General features: G+C 42.2%; 1 protein-coding gene and 1 long non-coding RNA gene across 9 annotated transcripts in view; one reads left to right on the top strand and one right to left on the bottom strand.

Annotated features, from left to right (window-relative positions):
* Positions 1-948: 948 nt before the first annotated feature.
* LOC140730903 (uncharacterized) lies at positions 949-15,464 on the bottom strand. Of its 2 annotated transcripts, none has more exons than XR_012099696.1 (3): positions 15,411-15,464; positions 10,296-10,395; positions 949-1,075 (listed from the first exon to the last, which is right to left on the bottom strand). It is a non-coding gene; the product is annotated as an uncharacterized lncRNA (long non-coding RNA). The 2 variants fall into 2 exon arrangements; XR_012099695.1 differs by lacking the exon at positions 949-1,075 and adding an exon at positions 9,191-9,314.
* fbrsl1 (fibrosin-like 1) overlaps positions 14,445-17,002 on the top strand; it is a 994,182-nt gene continuing 991,624 nt past the window's right edge. For 6 of the 7 annotated variants that reach the window (XM_073051934.1, XM_073051933.1, XM_073051932.1 and 3 more), the window contains exon 1: positions 14,446-15,077. In XM_073051934.1, the coding sequence (XP_072908035.1) occupies positions 14,775-15,077 (303 nt within the window). In that variant the 5' untranslated portion in view covers positions 14,446-14,774. Of the gene's footprint in view, positions 15,078-17,002 lie in introns of all 7 variants that reach the window. The other variant, XM_073051929.1, reaches the window with a different exon arrangement.

Raw genomic sequence — 17,002 nt, 5'->3', positions numbered from 1 at the left:
TGGAATATTGTGTACAGTTCTGGTCACCGAATTATAGGAAAGATATCAATAAATTAGAGAGAGTGCAGAGACGATTTACTAGGATGTTACCTGGGTTTCAGCACTTAAGTTACAGAGAAAGGTTGAACAAGTTAGGTCTCTATTCATTGGAGCGTAGAAGGTTGAGGGGGGATTTGATCGAGATATTTAAAATTTTGAGAGGGATAGATAGAGTTGACGTGAATAGGCTGTTTCCAGAGTAGCGGAGATTCAAATGAGAGGACATGATTTGAGAGTTAGGGGGCAAAAGTTTAAGGGAAACACAAGGGGGTATTTCTTTACTCAGAGAGTGATAGCTGTGTGGAATGAGCTTCCTGTAGAAGTAGTAGAGGCCAGTTCAGTTGTGTCATTTAAGGTAAAATTGGATAGGTATAAGGACAGGAAGGGAGTGGAGGGTTATGGGCTGAGTGCGGGTAGGTGGGACTAGGTGAGATTAAGAGTTCGGCATGGACTAGGGGGGCCGGAATGGCCTGTTTCCGTGCTGTGATTGTTATATGGTTTATATGGTAATGGGTAGTAGGATAAGCATATTAAGAGAATGAAGTGTTTTTTTTTACTTTATTTAGGGAACACTTTGTTCTGTATTCTGTTATAGGTTTACGTTGTATAACTCTATGCACTGTTGTAATGAATTGATCTGTATGGATAGTATGAAAGACAATTTTTCCACTCTATCTCAGTGTATGCAACAATAATAAAGCAATTTACCAATTTACAATGCTTAATTCAATTTTGAACACAAGAAGTAATGGTTCCAACCTTATGCTTTGAATGGTCTTGATAAGATCTCAATACAATACATATCCTTCTTGTATTTTATTGAACACTTGAAAATTTTCCAATATAAACTGATAGTGTACTACAATAGCAGATGCTTAACAGAAACTTGGCTTTGTTTAAAGTTCCTGTTTCCTCTATAACAATATGTTTTTTTTCTGTCTCTCTCTCTCTCTCTGCTTCCTGCCCCAGACATCCTCATGGCTTCTGAGTGAAAATGCTGATCCATGCCAAACTTTTGCTTCGGCTTGTGCCAACACTGAGAGAATCAGAATCAGAATCAGGTTTAATATCGCCAGCATTGTCGTGAAATGTGTTAACTTTGCGGCAGCTGTACAGTGCAATACATGATAAACATTTTTAAAAACTGTGAATTATAGTTAGTATATGTACGTATAGTAAATAGTTAAATTAAATAAATAGTGCAAAAACAGAAATTAAAAAGTAGTGAGGTAGTGTACATGGGTTCGATGTCCATTCAGAAATTGGATGGCAGAGGGGAAGAAGCTGTTCCTGAATCATTGAGTGTGTGTCTTCAGGCTTCTGTACCTCCTCCCTGATGGTAGCAATGAGAAGAGGGCATGTCCTGGGTGGTGGTGGTCCTTTGTGGTGGATGCTGCCTTTTTGAGGCGCTGTTCCTTGAAAATACCTTGGATACTACGTAGACTTGTATCTATGATGACACTGACTAAGTTTACAACTCTCTGCATCTTACTTCGATCCCGTGCATAGCACCAACCCCTCCCCGCATACCAGACGGTGATGCAGCCAGTTAGAATGCTTTCCATGGTACATCTGTAGGAACTATCAAATGTTTTAGTTGACATACCAAATCTCCTCAAACTCCTAATGAAATATAGCCGCTCTCTTGCCTTTGCTATGGATTCATTGATATGTTGAGGCCAGGAACCCAGGAACAACAAGTCAGTCTTACTTCATGTTAGCAATCTTGAAATGGGATTACTTTGCTGCTTACTTCAGGATGAATCCAGATTTTTAAAACTGTGGTCTGCACTTGAGGGGTTTGTGTGCTCATGAGTGTCTCGTCAGAATTTCATTGCTTTTGTACGTAAACTGCAGTGAGTGAACTGTCTGTCGTAATTCCTACAGCACTGTGCAAAAGGTTTGGGCACATATATATAACTTTTGCACAGTACTGTGTTTGTCAATGTGGAGCGGAGAGCAAGTTTGTAAATCTGGATGTTGGGAATGGCAAGAGTGGAGCGCCACAGGAGGGGAGTGGACAGGTGGCTGAGAAGGAGTGCGAGTGGCTGGGTGGGGGTGGCGTAGGTGCAGACACACCCAGCCCTGAGACACCAGGCAAGGTCCTATAAGAATCATAGTTTCAACATGTGAGTGTTCAATACAACAGCAGGGTGATTATGTTGAATCTGGTTAGACCACTTTTCAGGTTATCAGTCTTTAGGAAGGATGTGAAGAGCAATAAGAGATTTTCTACAATGACATGTAGTAAGTAAGCTGACAGCAGGAAGAAGTGAACTGCAGAAATGAATGTTGCTTTTTTATTGAGAGAGCAAGAGAAAAGAAGATATTTCATAATTAAATGAAGCACTCTGATCAGGATTGAAAAGAAAAATCTAAAGCTGCAATTTTACAGATATTTACAACTATTGAAAATAATCTTAAGAATAATTTATCTAATTAAAGTTCAAAGATCGAGGTAAATTTATTATTGAAGTACATATACGTCACCATATACAACCTTGATATTCATTTTGTTGCAGGCATTCATAGTGAGTAGAAGGAAACACAACAGAAGCAATGAAAAGCTTCATACAACCGAGAAAGGACAACCAGTTGCAAAAGACAACAAACTGTTGAAATACAAAAAGAGAAGAAATAACTGAGAATTAATGTTAACTTAGATAGAAAATAACTTTATGCATTGCATAGGCCAGCAAGGTAGTGTAGTGGTTAGCACAATGCTTTACAGTATCAGCGATGGCCCGGATTCAATTCCCACCACTACCTACAAGGAGTTTGTACATTCTCCCTGTGACTGTGTGGGATTCCTCCCACAGTCCAAAGACATACAGTACCAAGTTGGTAAGTTAATTGGTCATTGTAAATTGTCCCGTGATTAGGCTAGGGTTAAATGGGGGGATTGCTGGACGGTATGAAGGGTCAGAAGAGCCTGTTCCATGATGTATCAATAAATAGATCGATAGGTAAATAAGTTGACTGTTTTCTATGTCCCTAGATTTAATTTGTTCACCTGTTTTATAAAAAAAGCATTGAAATCTGACAAAAGTCCTTAATCTCAGTACAATAATATATTCTGGGTCATTAGTTATATTGCAGTCCTAAAAGGAAATCTAATGCATCCACTTCTAAAACTTACAGATCTTTTAATTACCAGGTGGGAATGATCTGAATCAAATCTTAAAAATGTGATGATGCAGCATTGGATATTATCTGTGTGATTATCACTTATGCGTGGAAGAGGTATCAATAGCCACTTTCAGAATTATGACTTGCACAGAAATTGCTATCTACTTCATAAGCTGAACCTATTGCTTTCTCTTTTGGACAGAGGTGTTCAATAAGAGGAAATAGATTGCTTTTAAAAACTAATTTATGAGCTACGCTCTGTCAATGATTCATGCAATTAATCCTAAATAATTTTGCTTATATCCTCCTCTTTAATCTTTAGTTACCATCCCACTGACAAGAAGGCTATATATAAGCAAAGGATATAGTGGGTAAATGAAAAAAATTAATAAATTACCTTTACCTTCAATTGGATTCTCAATTTCCTAACTTACAGATTCCAGTCAGTTTGGAGTGGCAATAACATCTCCCCCACAATCTCCATCAACACAGGCACACCCCAAGACTGTGTGCTTAGCCCCCTTCTCCACTCGCTTTACACTTATGACTCTGTGGATAAGCTCAGCTCCAAGCTCAAAGTAATTTTATTATCAAAGTACATATATGTCACCATATACAAACCTGAGATTCATATTCTTGTGGGCATACACACAAATCCAATAACCATAATAGAAATAATGAAAGACCGTACCAACAGAGCAGACAAACATATGTGTAAAAGACAACAATCTGTGCAAATATGAAAAATATATAATATTAATAAATAAATAAGCAATAATGATCAAAAACATGGAATGAAGAAACCTTGAAAGTGAGTCCAGAAGTTGTGGGAACACTTCAGTGATAGAGCAAGTGAAATTTCCCATTTGGTTCAAGAGCCTGATGGTTGACGGGTAATAACTGTTCCTTAACCTGGCGGTGTGAGTCCTGAGGCTCCTGTAGCTTCTTCCAGACAGCAGCAGTGAGAAGAGAACATGGATCCTACTTTCCTGCGACAGCATTTCATGTAGATGTGCTCAGAGGGCTTTATCCATGATGGATGTGTGGGCTGAATCTATTACCTTCATAGGATTTTCTGATCAAAGGCATTGGTGTTTCCATATCAGGCTGTGATGCAACCAGTCAATATAATTCTCCACCACTCATCTACAGAACCATTGTTTAAGCATGATCTCTGTAAATCAATCCTTCATTGATGAAATTCTTCTGAATTTATCTTGAACATCTTCTATTTCTTGTATTTTTTCTGTAATGTTTCAATAAAAATGTCTTTTTCTTTTGTGGGAATACAGAAGGGGTCCACCACAGAGAGAGCTATCACCAGAGTGACAGCTCTTGCTTCACCCCTGCACCTTTTTATACCCTCTCACCTCTTCCTTCCCAGTCCTGATGAGGAGTCCCTCTGTTGATGCCTGACCCGCTGAGTTGCTGCAGCATTTTGTGCGTTGCTTCAGATTTCCAGCAATTGTTGTCTCAGAATCGGATTTAATATCACCGGCATACGTTGCTAAAGGTGCTGTTTTGTGTCAGCAGTACATTGCAAAACATAGTAATAAAAGCTATAAATTACAATAAGGCAAGACAGTGGCTATATTTCATTAGGAGTTTGAGGAGATTTGGTTTGTGACCTAAAACACTTGCAAATTTCTACAAATGTACTGTGGAGAACATTTTAACTGGCTCCATCACCATCTGGTATGGGGTGGGGGGGTGGGAGGGGGTGCTACTGCACAGGATCAAAGTAAGCTGCAGAGAGTTGTAAAATTAGTCAGCTCCATCATGGGCTCTAGCCTCCGTAGTATCCGGGACATCTTCGAGGAGCGATGCCTCAGAAAGGTGGTATCCATCATTAAGGACCCCCATCAACAGGACATGCCTTGTTCTCACTGTTACCATCAGGAAGGAGGTACAGGAGCCTGAAACCACACACTCGGCAATTCAGGAATATCTTTTTCCCCTCTGCCATCCAATTTCTAAAGGGACATTGAACCCAGGAGCACTACCACTCTACTTTTTTAATTTCTATTTTTGCACTGCTGAATTAATTTAACAATTACATATATATACTGTATATACTTACTGTAATTCTTGGTTTTCTCTCTCTCGTATTATTTATTACATTGCATTGCTGCTGCAAAGACAACAAATTTCACAACATAGGCCAGTGATATCAAACCTGATTCTGATTCTTCTCCTTGCTGGGTCTCTCTTATGCCTTCACCTTATATCTGCTTCTTGATGGCGCGCAAGCTGCTATGTTAACCAACGAATTCACAGCAGACCCCATTTCAATGCACCCTAGATTATCATCACCCCAGCAGCTGTCTCAGTATTTCTTAAGGAAGTCTGCAGGTACTGGGAATCCGGAGCAACACACATAAAATGCTGGAGGAACTCAGCGAGTCTGGCAGCATCTATGGAGGGGAATAAACACTTGATGTTTTAGTCCTGGGACCCTTCATCAGGACTGGAAAGGAAGGGGGAAGAAGCCAGAATAAGAAGTTGAGGGGGTGGGGGAGGAGTACAAGTTGTCAGATGATAGGTGAGACTAGATGAGGGGGAAGACACGTGTTTGGGGGAGGTGGGGATGAAGTAAGAAGTTAAGAGGTGATAGGTAGAAGAGATAAAGGGCTGAAGAAAAAGAAACCTGACAGTGGAGGGCAGAGGACCATGGAAGAAAGGGAATGAGGAGGGACATCAGAGAGAGTTCTCCTTTTCAGAGTAGAACTAATCTATAGGACAAATGTGAAACTGTTTAACCTGATGTGCCTCCACTCCAGAACCAAGTCTATCCCAAATTCAATCACCGAATTGTTGTAAACACTTCTACTTGTGCTCATTTGGAGCCAGACAGCCCCACATTACTTAATTTTGATAGTTTATTTCCATAAATGGGTTTCAATTTCAAAACTCTGAATCTGACCGTTGAGCACAAAATTAAATACTGTATGTCTTTTTCAGTCTATTCTCAAGCACAGTTGTTTTTTTCAAAACAATTCAAATTAAGGTTTATTTTGCCCCAAATGAGAAAATCTGCAGATGTTGGAAATCCAAAGCAACACACTCAAAATGCTGGAGGAGTTCAGTCGGTCAAGCAGCATTTGTGGAAAAGAGTACTGTCGATGTTTCGGCCTGATACCCTTTGTCAGGACTGGAAAGGAAGGGGAAAAAATCAGAGTAAAAAGGTGGGAGGAGGAGAGAAAGATGTACAATGTTGCAGGTTATAGTTGAATCTGGCAAGGGGGAGGGGTAAAATAAAGAGCTGGGAAATTGGTTGGTGTAAAAGATAAAGGGCTGGAGAAGGAGGAATCTGAAAGGAGAGAACATGACCATGGAAGAAAGGGAAGGGGGAGCATTAGAGGGAAGTGATGGCCAGGTAAGGAGATAAGCTGAGAGGGAATCAGGAATGGGAATGGTGAAGGAGAGAAGGTGGGGGTGACTCCTAGAAGTTTGAGAAATTGATGCTCATGCCATCAGGATGGAGGCTTCGCAGATTGAACTTAAGGTGTTGCTCCTCCCAACTGAGCGTGGCCTCATCCCGTCAGCAGAGGAGGCCATGGACTGATCTATTTTTGATATATCTGTCCTCAGAATCTTCAACAGGCACAAAAAAATTATTGCTGAATCCAGTCTTGCGTTTTCTGAACTACAACTTTTGAATTGATCTAAAAATATCAATTTCTATTGCAATAATTGTATTTTCTCAAAAGAATGTAGTGTCATTACTTAAACCTTTACGTGAGTGACTTTGAGTTAAGGTTACATACCATTACAAAAGGAACAGGTTATAATGTGGGTTGAAATTTACAACAGGTCAATTTCAGTGTAATAAATCTGCTTGTCATTTTAATGCTCAATTTTCTTAATTTTAGTATAAGAGTAGTACACACAGTTATCTTTAAATATCTTTTAAATAAAGCCAATAATAGAATTAGCTAAATCTCCTTCTCCTGTTAACCAGGAATTGGATAAAATTATAAACACAAGAGAAGGGTCTCAGCCTAAAACGTTGACTGTTTAAATCATTTCCCGAGATGCTGCCTGACCTACTGAGTTCCTCCAGCAATTTATGTTTGTTTCTTCAGATTCTGCTGATGCTGGAAATCCAGAGTAACCTGCACAAAATGCTGGAGGAACTCAGCAGGCCAAGCACTATCTATGGAAAGGAATAAAGAATTGATATTTTGTGCCGAGTCCCCTCATCAGGACGGTAAAAAGTAATATTGCACAGGTACATATTCCCTTTAGTTGTCTGATTTACCATAGCATTGTATTAAACATTTGTTCTAATAGTAGTGGAACAGCTCTATCAGAATGCAAGTGAATTGGCTTGAAATTGAAATTCTGAGTAGTCGTGCAGCAACAACTCTGCACTCAACACCAGTGAGACCAAGAAATTGACTGTGGACTTCAGGAAGGGGAAGTTGAGGGAACACATATCATTGAGGGTTCAGAAGTGGAAAGGGTAAGCAGTTTTAAATTCCTGAGTGTAAAATTAGGGCAGCATGAGAGTTAGCACAATGCTTTGTAGTTCAGGCAACCTGGGTTCATTTCCCATCCATGACTGTAAGGAATTTGTATGTCCTTGCCCATTACTGCTTGGGTTTCCTCCCACAGTCCAAAGACACACAGGTAGGTTGCCTGGTACACTGCCAGCTAGGTTACTTGGTCATTGTAAATTGCCCTGTGATTAAGCCAGGGTTAAATCTGGGGATTGCTGAGCAGCACGGCTCGAAGGGCCAGAAGGGCCTGTTCCGTGAAGTATTTCAATAAATAAATAAATAACATCTCTGAAGATTTAACCTTGATTAGTCAGAGCATGAAGCGATATGGAGAGAGGGCAGGACATTGGGGCTGAGAGGGAAAATGGATCAGCCATGATGAAATGGCTGAGCAGACTCGATGGGCCAAATGGCCTAATTTTGCTTTTATATCTTTTGGTCTTAGCTCAACATATTGATGCAATTACAAAGAAGGCACAACAGCAGTTATATTTCATTAGGAGTTCGAGAAGAATTAGTATGTCACAAAAGACACCTGCAAATTTCTACAGATAATCTCTATGCAGAGCATTTTAATTGGTTGCATTACCATCTGGTATGGAGAGGGCCATTGTACATGATCAGAAAAAGCTGCAGAGAGTTGTAAACTCAGCCAGCTCCATAATGGATGTCAGCCTACCCAACATCCAGGAGTCCTTCAAAAGGTTATGCCTCAAAGAGGCGGCATCCATCATTAAGATCCCCAGCACCCAGGCCATGCCCTCTTCTCATTGCTACCATCAGGGACGAGGTACAGGAACCTGAAGACACACACTCAACATTTCAGGGATAGCTTCTTACCGTCCGCCATCAGATTTCTGAATTGATATTGAACCCCTGAACACTACCTCACTACTGCTTTTTCTTCCTTTTTCTTTTTGCACTATTTATTTAACTTTAGATAAAATATACAGTATATTACTTTTTACTGCAATTTAGTTTTTATTATGTATTGCAATGCATGGCAGCTGCATAACAACATATATCAAAGCATACACCAGAGATATTAAACCTGATTCTGATTCTGATTTTTTTTTCAAGAGGTGGGATTTATAAAATCATCTCTAATCATTAACAGAATCAGAATCAGGATTAATATCATTGGCATATGTTGTTAACTTGGTGACAGCAGAACATTGCAATGCATAATAGAGAAAAAATGTGAATTACAGTAAGTAATTTATATATATAAAATAGTTGAATTAAATAAGTAGTACAAAAAATGGAAATAAAAAAGTAGTGAGGTATGTTCATGGGTTCAATGTCCATTCAGAAATCGAATGGCAGAGGGGAAGAAGCTGTTCCTGAATCACTGAGTGTGCGCCTTCAGGCTTCTGTACCTCCTCCCTGATGGCAGAGGGGAAGAAGCTGTTACTGAATCATTGAGTGTGTGTCTTCAGGCTCCTGTACCTCCTCCCTGATGGTAGCAACAAGAAGAGGGCATGTCCTGGGTGATGGGAGTCCTTAATGATGGACACCGCCTTTCTGAGGCACTGCTCCTTGAAGATGTCCTGAATACTACGAAGGCCAGTGACCATGATAGAACTAAGTTTACAACTCTCTGCGATTTACTTCGATCCTGTGCAGTAGCGCCCTTCCTATCCCCTGCCAATACAAGACAGAGATGTGCCAGTTAGATTGCATTAATATTACATTTGTTAATATTTAGTTTGCTTTCTTTATCATTGATTCCCTATTCACTGTGATTTAATCTTGCATGGTTGACTGTGGCTTTACACAACGTGCTTTCATAAATCATAGTACAGACTGTACAATAAGCAGACTGATTAAACCAATAGTTCGTAATATTTTACAACTCAATTTTAGAGACAATGCTTCGAGTAATTTATCTGCTCTTTGGCATAATGTAAAGCTTCACTACTGCTCTTAGTTTTTGAATGCAACAAGTTACAATGGATTCTGAGGTTGGGATCGACCATGGATATCTACCTGTCTAGATACACAAGCCAGGGCAGTATGATATGGAAGGCAAGCTGTTGCCCAGGTAGCAAGCTCCTCCTCTCCACACAACTGATGAATGCAAAGAAATGGCAGAGGCCAATGCAGCAGCTTCACAAAAGTTGCCAGTTAGTGTTAAACTCGGTGTGGGATTGCCTTAGGGACAGCGCTGTATTTTCCCCTTAGGGATTACTCCTGAAGCCCTCTCAATGAGTGGGTATAGCTGCAAAGCAGCGGAGGTTTCAGATCAGAGTTTTCCTTCTCTTAAATGAGGTGTCAACCACTGCTGATGAGCTCCATCTGCCTGAAGCGACTGGTTTTAAGACACTTCTGCCCTTTCTCCTGACTGCAGAAACGGTTCCAATGGGCTTAGTAGCTAAACCACAGGTAAAGGCCAAGAGCTGGACTTGGTGACAGAGGCTATATGAGATAGACGCCATTGGGAGAATTTAATAGGTAGTGGGAGTTTATCCCTCTACCACCCCCGGCTATAACAATCTTAAGGAACCAGTTACAATGGATATGCAACGGGGAAAGTCAAGGAGTAGAAGAATATGAGAACTATTTTGTTGTACACTTAACTTGACAAGATTAAGGAAGGTTTCAATGCTGCTGTACACAACAGACCTTTCACACTCAGCGCGCTGGATGAATCTGTAGGCATTGTGCAGACCTGGAAACGCTGTTCTCCAGCTGGACATTTCTGACTGGGAGAGTTCACCTTTACCTGAGGAAGACAACATAAATTTGGGGTAATGTGTTCTCTTGAATCAGAGCAGAATTATTATCACTGATATATCTTGTGAAATTCAAGGTTTAAAAAGTTCAAAGTAAAATTTATTATCAAATTTATTACCACACACAATCCTGGGATTCTTTTTCCTGCCAGCATACTCAGCAAATCTATAGAATAGTAACTATAAGCAGCATCAATGAAAGAGCAAGAGCATAACAATACAAGAGTCTTTAAAGTGAGCTCATTGGTTCTGGGAATAGCTCAATAGGTTAGTGTACTTGCCCTTTTTTGTTCAAGAGCCTGATGGTTTACAGGTAGTAACTGTTCCTGAACCTGGTGGTATGACTGCTAAGGCTCTTTTACCTTCTTCCTGATGGCTACAGTGAGAAGAGAGCATGTCCTGGGTGGTGGGAGTCCCCGATGATGGACTCTGCTTTCTTGCGGCAGTGTTTCATGAGATGAGCTCAATAGTCACGTGGACTTCAAAATTTGTCAGGTTGCCCTTTCCAAAGGGTATTAATCAACAAAAACACAGATTCTACAGAGGCTGAAAATTCAGAGTAACACATACAAAACACTCAAGACCCTGATGAAGGGCCTTGGCCTGAAATTTTGACCACTTATTCCTTTCCATAGGTGTTGCCTGACCTGCTGAGTTTCTCCAGCTATTTTGTGTGTTATATTAATCAATGTATCTGGATTTGAAATAATCTAAGCAGCATGAGTAGAATTTGAATGCACAATTTCTACAGGCTATTTACACAACTGCCAAACCGCCGAGTCTCCAACATTCAGAGTTTTCCAAGCTGTGGTTTTCAGGTAGATATATTGAAACATTGTATGCCAAGTTTAAATGTTGTAATCTATATAAAATTGTAGCCATTGAAATAGTAAGTGTGATTTTATCAACCCTTGAAGCCTTTAATAAAACTCCATACTCACGAAATTTAAAGGCAAAAAATACGGGCAAGATTAAAGTTCCAAGTTTATTGTCATCTGACTCTACATATATGCTGTACTGTATAATCAAATGAAACAACAGTCCTCCAGACCACGGTGCACCCACAAAACATATATCATATACAGCACATAAACCAAAATATTACCTTAATTAATTTAATAAAATATAATTCAAAATGCATGTAGTGCACAGCACAGGTAAACAGTAATCAGCTCGCTGACGTAGTGACGAGACCTCAGTGGTGGCAGGGTATTCATCTGTGTCACAGCCTGAGGGAAGAAGCTGTTACCCAGTCTGGCAGTCTAGTCCTGATGCTCCCGTACTTCCTTCCTGACGACAGTGGGTTGAAGAGATTGTGGGATGGGTGGTGCGGATCCTCAGCAATGCTTCAGACCCTTCGTGTACAACACTCCCGGTAAATGTCAACAATAGTGGGGAGGGAGACCCCAGTGATCCTCTCAGTGGTTTTTACCGTCCTCTGTAGGGTCCAGCAGTCTGATGTCTCGCAGCTTCCGTATCGTACAATGATGCAGTCAGACAGGACCTTCTCGATGGTGCTCCTGTAGAAAGTTGTTTGAATGGGGGTGGGAAGACTTGCATGCCTCAGTCTCCTCAGAAAGTGTAGACACTGCTGTGCCTTCTTGACTAGTGAGGTGTTGTGGGTGTACATTAGATCGTCTGTTATGTGTACACCAAGGACACAGTGCTGTTCTTCACAGCAGGGCCATTGATTTGCAATGGAGTGGTTGACCTGTGTCTCCCTATAGTCCAAAGCTGAGTTAGTAAGGTTTTTTTGATCAGCCGTGACCTGCTGGCCATATATTGGACACATGGTGTGAATGCATTCTGACCAAGACATCTTTGGTTTGAACTGACAGGGCAGGTGACACTGCACATCAACCCTAACCATAAATTATTTAGTCAGGTAAACTAGGGCTTGGTATGTCCTTGCTTTCTCAAGCCCTCCAAAATGCAGCTCTGTTCCTGTACAAGTCTCCTTTCTGAAAAATTTTTGCATTGAGCTGTCAGCATTGGTGAAAAAGTGGAGACTGACATTTACGATCAGCAGGGTAGTCGATTCATTTAAGCCTACAGAGCTGTGTTTATTGTTACAAGTGATGGGGATCAAAACATATTGAAAAGAAAATAAATGATTGTCACTTTAATGAGTGGCACTTAAGCCTGTTGATGCTATTAATATTTAGCGAGATTAGGAAATATTCAGTGTTTACAGGAGGTTCCTGAGAAACAGGTGTTAGCCCCTCAGTTTTAATAACTACGCACATATCCTGTGGATTTAACTTCATGTCAAACTATTTACAATTCTGAAGTGTAATGTTCACTGAATCATCCACCTCCCCCTGACCACACAGTTCCTCCTTCGTTCCCTCAATGTACGTCATAATTTCCTGTCCCCAAACCTGTCAAATCCTCCTTAAACATCTTACCATCCCCACCCGACCCTCTTTGGTTCCCTGATTTACACCCACTGAAATTCTTCAGTTCCCTCAATACCCCTGCCAGACTTTCCTCGGTCCTCTCATCAGCCCCACCAAATCCTCATTAATCCCCTCATCAGCCCTTCCAGACCCTCCTCAATCCCATCACCATCCCTGCACACCCTCCTCAAAAATCCTCACTATTTCTGATAATCCTCCTCAATCTCCTCTGTTGGATCCCTCTTGGTCCTTCATCAGAGATCCTCTATAGTTGTTTGAAAATTCCCCCAAACCCTCTTCAATTACCTCCCCATCCCCACCAGAACCTTGTTTTTCAAAACAGAAGCCTCACTCCCCATAGAACCCCCTCTATAACCTCACATCCACACTAAGCCCCCTTGATATCCTCACTACCCACTGTCAATCACCTCACCACTCCACCAGAGCCTCAATAACTTCACTACCCACATCAGACCTTCTTCAAACTCCTCACATCCCACACCAGACTCTGAAGAACTTCAGCACACGTACTAAAACATGCTCAGAACTGCTGACCACCAATACCATATCTTCTCCAGTCTGTACCTGGTCATCACACCAAAACCACTAACATAGCTGGTCACCACACCAATCCTGTGGACCCTCTTTGGTGACCACCAACCCCACTGGACTCCTCTACTGCCATGATGAGGCCAAACTTGGTTGGAGGAGCAACACCTCATATACTGTCTGGGTTAGTCTCCAGCCCCTTGGCATGAACATTGAATTCTCCAACTTCTGGTAATTCCCTCCCCCATCCCAGTTTCCCTCTGCCTCCTCCTCTAGCTGCCTATCACCCCCCACATGGTTCTACCTCTTTCCCATAGTGCTTTTCCCTTACATTCCTCCATCACCTTTCCTGCCTATCCCTTCCCTGCTTCCTCTGCCCCACCTCTTGATCTTTCCCCTTACTGGTTTTTCACCTGGTACCTACCAGCCTTCTCCTTCCCACCCTCCCCCACCTTCTTTATTGGGCCCCTGCCCTCTCCCTCTTTGGTCCTGATGAAGGGTCTCAGCCCGAAACCTTGACTGTTCATTTCCCCAGATGCTGCCCGACCTACTGAGTTCCTCCAGCGTGTTGCTTTGACCCCAGCATCTGCAGTTTTTGTGTTAACCACTGTATTTGGTTAGCAAACTAATCCCACTGGAACCACCCCACACCCTTCCTCAATTCCACCGGACCAGGAGCCCCCCCTCCCCACCTCAATCCCACTGGGCCAGCCCCCTCATTCCCACTAAACCACACCCCCCTCTGGAATCCCACTGGATCAGTCCCCCTGTCCCTACCACAATCCCACCGGACCCCCCCCCCATCCCTACCGGACCCTACTCGATCACCCTCTCCCTTTCCCACCCCACTTCACCCCCACACTCTCGTGCATCGCGCCGCGCTCGAGCCAGAACAGTCGAAGATGCTCACGGCTGGGTGGGGGGGGGGGGGGAGAAGGAGGGGAGTGGGGGTGGACGGAGGAGGGAGGAGGGAAGGGGGCGGGGAAAAGGGAGCGCGCAGGCGCACAGGGGAGGCAGAGAAAAATAGTGAAGGGGGTGGAAAGAGAGAAAAAAAAACCCCGGAGCAGGCGGCACGGCGCCTGCGCGGCGTCACTGGGTCGAAGTGCGCAAGTGCTTGGGGGCTGTAAAAGCCTTAAAGCTGGCAAGTCCTGAATGGTGTAGAGAGAAAAAAAACACACACACACAGTCGTCCCGGACCGCTGACTCGAGGATTTCCATTGCAGCAAAAAGCAAAGTTTTTTAACCCGAGCCACTTGCCCCCCTGGCTGTCTCCATGCTGGCCGCGGGCCTGCATTGTTTGGTTTCGTGAGGGAAAGGAAGAAGGAAGAGACGGGGGGTGGTGGTGTGATTATACATTTTAATTCCCCCCCTCCTCCCTTTTTTCCCTGAGGTAATTTTTTTTCTGAGGGGGAGGGAGGAATATGGAGGGCCCGCGATGCAGCGGGCTGAAGCAGAGCCGGCGGTCGCGCTCTCACCGGGACCGGGCGAGGAGGAGGGAGGCAGCGAGTCGCCGAGGCGGAGGAGGCGGCCGGCCCCACAGTCCTTCGTCGGGCTCGGAGCGGGACGAGAAGCCGAGCCCTGGACAGGCGCCCGCCAGCGCGGCCCCCCCTTCCTCCCGCTGCTGCCGGCCGCCCCGCCGCAAAAGGAGGGCATCCAGCTCTCAGGAGGAGGACATCATCGACGGCTTTGCCATCGCCAGCTTCACCACCCTGGAGGCTCTGGAGGTAAGAAGGAGGGGTTGGGGTGAGTGTGAGAAAAGGTAGCCGTGTCTCCCCCCCCCCCCCCCACCCTCCTCGGTTGCACCACCGAAACTGCTCTCTACTCTCCCTCTTCCTTACATACCAGTCATATCCATACCCCTTGCTATTGACAGTCCGGCCACTGCCAGTTTATTCCCTGTCTGAAAGCTCTCAGTGAGCCTTATTGTCACCTTGTTGCTATCCTTGTATTTCTTTTTCCACCCCACCCTTCCAAAATAAAAATTCTGCACTGTTTGCAAAACGATTGGGTCAAGCTGCTACCGATTTAAAAGCCTCTGAGGCATCTCTTCGCCTTACTTGATTTCTCTTTCGCTGACTTTTGAGTTCCAAGTTGATGTTGAATTGGCTGGGTGCAAAATGAGACGGTGAAAATGTTGACATAACAGCTTAACACGTATTAATTCCCTCTTTACTCCCCCCCATCAAACTAATGCTTAAATTGTTAACTTGTATGACGAATTGTCCTAACAGTAGGGAAGTGTTAATTTTTAGGGACAGCAGAAACTGACATTTGTTTGTGTGAAGCCATGATGCAATAGAATTTTGGATCTAGTATGTTCAGTTGGGAAAGTATGATTCTGTGATATCTTTCTGATTTCAATTACAATATTTTTTTCTGTCCTTGTTGGGGCATACTGTAATGTAAGTTATTCAGTGTGATTTTGGATGTACTTGTTGGTACATTTTGTGCTGCTTGATGTTTTATTTCAAGTAATGGTGGGATTTGAGGAGCTGTAAGTTTTAAATGGTAATGGTCCTTAGTTGTCAAATAACATTCATCTTCCCACCACATTTTCTCCATTTTCCCCACCCCCAACAAAGAAAAAGTTTGCAGGCAGCTTTGACTCTAAATAATTTTCTACATGTATTTAAAAAATTCATTTAATTTTTCTCCGCGTTCTGTTCCCTCACCCTTTCAAACTTCTGAGGCTACTGTGTGTGCATGAAATATGACTTTGTCCCAAATTGCCCTAAACTTTGACAACTGTAAGGACTTATCACTGGTTGTTGGTAGAAATCATTTTAATATTGGAGAAATTTTGGATTCCTCAGTTTAAATACGTGGAGTAATTTTGCAAGTGCTTTTGAAGTCATGGATTGAAATGTTCAAGATTGCTGAAAATGTTTTATAAGCTTGGACTTGGCGTTCTTTGTCAATGTCTGAAAAAGATGCTTCATTGTCAATGTCCTGGATATAAGCCATGGTTGTCTGCAGATTTTTATTTATTAAACTCAATTTGGAAAGTTATTTATAAATGTATTTGCAAAATGTTATCAACATTATTAGTCTTTCATATTTTCTTTAAAAAAACTGCAAGTGTTTAATGTGTTTCTAGTGTTATTGTGAAGTAGAATGAATTCAGTCAGTTAAATACTTCAGATGAAGTGGTATTGCTGTATGGTCAGTTTTCATTCTTTGTCGGAGTTGAGAATACACTGATATAGCAGTATTAAGCTTTGAGGGTCACAGCACGGAAATGTGTTTTAAAAAGTACGTATTTGTATAAGATGGAAAAAAAGTCAAAACAGATTTTCTATGAAGTGTTCTGTATAAAGTTGTCTTCATTTGTTTTTTCTGGTATTTGGTAGCATTACAAAAATAGTGATTTTTTCACTTACTGATTCAGTGGAGCAAATGTCAATCTCTGGTGATAGTTTGAATGTTTAAACATCACCACCATGGTAATTTCTGAACTAAAACTATGACTGAAATATTTAATTGGGTACTTTTTTCATATAATGCTTCACGACAGATTATGAGTACGTGCTTTGTTTGGTTGAAAGAAATTTAGGGTAAGTGCTAAAATAGTTTCTTTGCTGTTATGGGATGCCTTTAAAGTTGCAGTTCATTGGTACTGGCTCTGTTGTTTGTGTTATCTTTCATAAGT

Source organism: Hemitrygon akajei, chromosome 7, assembly GCF_048418815.1.
Source record: "Hemitrygon akajei chromosome 7, sHemAka1.3, whole genome shotgun sequence".
NCBI classification, from domain to species: Eukaryota; Metazoa; Chordata; class Chondrichthyes; order Myliobatiformes; family Dasyatidae; genus Hemitrygon; species Hemitrygon akajei.
This window is presented reverse-complemented; position numbering and strand designations above follow the sequence as displayed.